This window comes from Macrobrachium rosenbergii, chromosome 40 (genome assembly GCF_040412425.1).
Source record: "Macrobrachium rosenbergii isolate ZJJX-2024 chromosome 40, ASM4041242v1, whole genome shotgun sequence".
Taxonomy (NCBI): domain Eukaryota; kingdom Metazoa; phylum Arthropoda; class Malacostraca; order Decapoda; family Palaemonidae; genus Macrobrachium; species Macrobrachium rosenbergii.
In genome coordinates, this window is record NC_089780.1 from 5031700 (window position 1) to 5037464 (window position 5765).

The 5765-nt window shown below is 36.9% G+C and overlaps 1 protein-coding gene across 1 annotated transcript; it reads left to right on the forward strand.

Annotated features, from left to right (window-relative positions):
• Positions 1-4743: 4743 nt before the first annotated feature.
• Positions 4744-5435, forward strand: LOC136825937 (uncharacterized). The gene has a single exon (XM_067082802.1). It carries the CDS (start codon positions 4744-4746, stop codon positions 5404-5406), a length of 663 nt encoding a protein of 220 aa, XP_066938903.1. The 3' UTR covers positions 5407-5435.
• The last annotated feature ends 330 nt before the right edge of the window (positions 5436-5765 follow it).

Below are 5765 nucleotides of genomic sequence, written 5' to 3' on the forward strand. Positions count from 1 at the left end.
AACTCCAGTAAAACGAAAGCACTATCGATCAGTAGATCTCGCATAGATTTTCCACCCCAGCCTCCCCTTTAGGTGGATAGGGCTCTACTGAATGAGCCTTAAGCTTTAACTATTCTAGGTATAACTTATGACTCACATAATACTTTTGAGAAATGTCTAATGAAAGTGTCAGCAAATGCCGCACGGAAGTTAGGTATTATACGTAAGGCCTCATATATTCATAAGTGATAAAACCAGTGCAACCTGTTTTAGGTCATTTGTATTTCCTTTACTGGCATACTGTTCTCCGGTATGGATGTTTCCTTCTGCCAGAGATTTATCTCTTGAACAAAATGGTTCGTGGTGGTAAGCTTGTTTCTTAACTGTGAGGTTGGCCGACGTGGGCTAGCCTAGCCTAGCCTAAACACGTGTGTGAACATAAAGTGAACTCTCACCTGCCGAAGGAGAAATATCTTCATTAGTGATACTGTCTTATCATATGCCATTAATGGTTTGATGTATTCACTTAGCATAACTCATACTATCCCATCTTCGTTTATTCGGGGTGAGAACAATACGACGAAGTGCTCAGCACGTCCTTTACTCTTGCTAGCTGTTTACAAAGTGAAAGTGCACAGGAATTCATCTCGCGTGGGTAAAGTTCACAACATTTCAAAACAGAACCATTCCTATTTTGATACATATGCACTACAAAAGTTATTTTTACAGAAGCGTGAAGATACATAAAAATACACGAATACAAACATCACATTCGTGAGCAATAATTGAATACTGAAACAAAACAATTCTTAAAGAACTTCACGCCTACCATGGCATGGAACCACAGAAAGGAAGCTCGCTGCTGATACGTAACATTAATATTGTGTCTTATGGCTTGGGTCATCGACGTATGTCTTGTTTGTCAATTTTTCACACTCACAATTGATCCCTCGTCCCTTTTTCCTGCCGAAAGCAAACAGGTTTGCTGAAGAGCAGCCTCACACGTCTATGGAAATATAAGGGTCATAAAATGAAGTTTTAACGTCTCGATTTCCCAATTATTCTGGATACGATCAACACTGACATCCATTGAATATCCAAATGTGAAATGAAATTATAACTTTTCCCTCTCCAGGGATGGCACCGAGTCCACTACGCCAAACAAAATGCTAATAATGATCGAACAGTTACGGCATACAAATGGGAACAAGATTATTCAGTCTGTTATGACCTTATACTTATGCAGAAGTCGCCCGAAGACGCTGCTGTCAGGGAACTCCATCTTCGCAATGTTCGTCTTTTTATATGAAAATCATAGGCCGATGAAATGCAAATGTTCCGGCTGTTTATTATCTCTCTCTCTCTCTCTCTCTCTCTCTCTCTCTCTCTATCTCTCTCTATATATATATATATATATATATATATATATATATATATATATATATATATATATATATATACATATATGTATATATAGTATGTATGTATATAGACATATACATATGCATATATGTATATACATACACATATATTCATATATGCATATATATATATATATATATATATATATATATATATATATATATATATATATATATATATATATATATATATATATATATATATATATATATATATATATATATATATATATATATATATATATATATATATATATATATATATATATATATATATATATATATATATCCCTAACCAGGAACGCCTAATCTTTACAGACGCCAGAGGAACACCTGGGTCTGTCAGACCCGTATATATAAAATTCTGTATATGCAAACGGTGGTAAATTTAATGAACTCCTTTAGTTTCTACAATTAGTATGGGTCTGTAACAACAATGTAATGCAGTTTTGGGGGTGTAAATGAAAAACTATCTATAGCTAGATTTTTTCAAAGAAAATTTTAATGAAAAACTACATATTTTTTCAAAAATTTCAGTATGCAGTAATAAATGTAAAATTAACTAATTATACTTGTTTCATTATTAACCTTAACACTAAATATCATGGTGCAAGGGCCAAATCCCCCACAACATACACACAACCTGCAAGGGAGGAGCACAAATATTAGGTATTTTTTGTGTGTTATTTTGACGAGTATACATGGTCTGTGAGAATCGTATATATAAATGGCTGTATATGCAAACAGTGAATTCCTTTAGTTTCTACAGTTAGAATGGGTCTATAACAACAATGTAGTGCAGTTATTGGGGTATAAATATGTAACTATCTATATGCTAGATTTACTCAAAGAAAATTATAATGAAAAACTAATTATATTTTTTTTATTTTCAGTATGCAGTAAGAAATGTGAATTAACTAATTATACTTGTTTCATTATTTACCTTAACACTAAATATCATGGTGCAAGGGCCAAATCCCCCACATCATACACACAACCTTATCAGGTACACCTGGGTCTCCGATGCCCATACCTACTCACTTATCAGGTACACCTGGGTCTCCGATGCCCATACCTACTCACTTATCAGGTACACCTGGGTCTCCGATGCCCATACCTACTCATTTATCAGGTACACCTGGGTCTCCGATGCCCATACCTACTCACTTATCAGGTACACCTGGGTCTCCGATGCCCATACCTACTCACTTATCAGGTACACCTGGGTCTCCGATGCCCATACCTACTCACTTATCAGGTACACCTGGGTCTCCGATGCCCATACCTACTCACTTATCAGGTACACCTGGGTCTAACAGACCCAACTCCAGTTTTTGTGCTTTGTAGAGAGAAAACGAATAGAGAAAACAAAGTAACCCACCTACACCTTACATGGACACCAAAAAGTAGGAAGCTACCAGGAAGAACAGGTTTTCCAGACATCTAGAACTTTATGAAATACACACGCCTAGGTACACCCCGGGTCTCTCAAACCCAGGAGTTCCTGGTATATATATATATATATATATATATATATATATATATATATATATATATATATATATATATATATATATATATAGAGAGAGAGAGAGAGAGAGAGAGAGAGAGAGAGAGAGAAAGTCCTATTGTTTTTCAACATCTATCTATTTTATATAACATGAGGTGGCTCCGGCAGTAACCTACACATTCCCACATTAACTGCAAAATCGTTGATGAATCCCCTATGCAGAAAACTTTCGCCATATCAGAGAGTTTATCCAGCACAGTGGATCCTTACCTGCACACACACACACCCTACCATCCACCTCTTTCTGAACCTAGTGAAGAAAAGCTTCAGAAGCTGGCGAAAGAGTTGAGTGTTTATAACCTGGTTCAGTGCAGAGGTGCTTACTTGGAGAAGCTGGAGTCTCATCATCTTTAGAAAAGGAGCTGACCTGATTTGACGAGGAATAAGAAGCCCAGAGAAGACCTGATGCCCAGAGAGTGAATGCTTCAGCTGAAAATGGACATAGTGTTACTGTAAAAGGAAATCTGTAGCTCATCTATGGAACGCAAATGGTGGACTGTTCTCAAATGTGCACTTTTTGTTGTAGGAGCAGCAATTCTTAATATGCTTAAACCAGATATATGTCATTTTGGCTGTGTTGGAAGGTGTTTAAGCCCTAATGCTTCGATGGTGAGGAGGGGTCTATTCCAGCTCTGCCAAAATGTATCTGTATTCGACAGATATTTTTATGTATCCGAGTAGTTATGAGTAACCTCATAATTACTGTACGTCTTGCGTTGGTTCGATGTCCTTTCACGAAAGTCAAGGTTACTTCACTTAGTGAGTTTCGTCATTTAGGTTCAAGGCTCATATATATATATATATATATATATATATATATATATATATATATATATATATATATATATATATATATATATATATATATATATATATATATATATAATTATTGTGCTACACAATAAACACCAGCAAGTTAAATATAATAATGCATTAAGCACGGTACAGCAAAAAGTTCAATTTGAGCAGTTTGGACGTTTTTCATTAGCTTTAAATTCAGGCTCTAACAAACTTTCAAGACGGTTTAAGGTTTTCCAATTAATTTGTTAAGTAATGAGTATATTTATTACAGAAGTCTCAAAAAAGAGCTAGTCCTATGATATCAAAACGGTTTCATTAACTAGATCTAGTAATTCTTCTCTCTCCTTTCAGCCATGGACAGGCGACCTAAGAAGAAATATGAATTTTTCAAGGGTAAGATACTTTGTCTTGTACATCTGCTTCGTCATTATAGGCATTTTTCAGTGAAGAAATTATTACAGTGCTGTTGACCACATAATCTAGCACTGAAATTCCAAGTGAAATTGTGAGATATATACAGAACCTAAGAGAGCGTTGACTTGTGTGTATGTGAGTGTGAGTGTGTGTGTGTGTGTGTGTACATGGCAATAAGAGAAAAATTAAAACCTAGGATAATAAATCTTAGGCCCAAATCCCATCTTAAATTTAAATCAATTCCTGTTCGACTCTCCGAGCGGCCAATGAAGAATTAGAGGAATTTATTTCTGGTGATAGAAATTCATTTCTCGTCATAATGTGGTTCGGATTCCATAATAAGCTGTAGGTCCCGTTGCTAGGTAACCAGTTGGTTCTTAGCCACGTAAAAATAAATCTAATCCTTCGGGCCAGCCCTAGGAGAGCTGTTAACCAGCTCAGTGGTCTGGTTAAACTAAGGTATACTTAATTTTTTTTTTTTTTCTCCACATGAAGTAGATTTCCTCCAACTATTATTTTTAAAAATTTTGCTCTTCTCCATCAGGAGGCAGAGCAAGGATGTATGAAGAGGGAGAATACGACGAAGAATACACAGGCCTGACCGACCCTAATGAGCCTCTCCTCGAAGCACCAGGGTACAGCGGCAGCACAAGTTACGACCAAAGGTACGGCGAGTACCAGCCACCTAGTGGCCTCTACAGTCAAGCTGCACCAATGGATTACAGCTCTTACCAAAGTCAGCTAGATTCAGAATCACACAGCCCTATAGCCTATCAAGAACGAGAGTACGCAGACTATGGGGCTACTGGCTACTCGGACCCAAGTCAGCCATCTACCTCAGGGTTTCAGGGTCCCCCAGGACCAGGTGCTGGTGGACCTGCCCCAGGTCAAAAAAAGAGAGTTCAGACTTGTCGACTGTGCGCTAACCACGGCTTAATAGTGGAGAAAAAAGGTCACAAGCCCTTTTGCAAGTACCAGACTCCTCATGATTGTAGGCAGTGTGAGATTACTCTGAGGATGCGAGATGCTTCAGCAGCCCAGCAGAAGATGACGAGAACTCAGCAACCAAACATGCAAGTCCAGCCACAGAGATCATCATCATGTGGACCCCGTGAGTTTCCGCAAAGGCACGAACTGACCGCAGAGACCGAAGACACTGATGATAACGCTCTACTCGCTAAAGTTAATGAAATGTTGAAGTCAATGAAACATCAACTTTAACACAAGACAAAGTAGATAGAATGTTTTTTTTTTTTGGTATCATTATAACCTAAACCAGAAAAAAATATATATCGTGTTACCTTCTGATATATATGTAGACGGCATATATATAGTTAGGTAAATGAAAGTATTAGATTACTACTTCTCTAGCTTTACGTTTAAAAAAATCTGATATAGCTAAATAACTGTGCTTATTTTCGTTATTTTAAGATTTTGCTGAAATACGAGAGGAGAATTATTCTGTAGGTTGCTGTAATACCATCTCTGCTTTAGTTCACACCAGTACTGTAGCTGAAATTCCACGAACAATAATGAATTTACAGGATTTCTCAAACTTCGCTGATTTCGTACCCACTTGA

Coding starts and splice junctions, on each gene's coding strand:
- LOC136825937 (XM_067082802.1), top strand. CDS start 4,744: ATGTATGAAGAGGGAGAATACGACGAAGAATACACAGGCCTGACCGAC.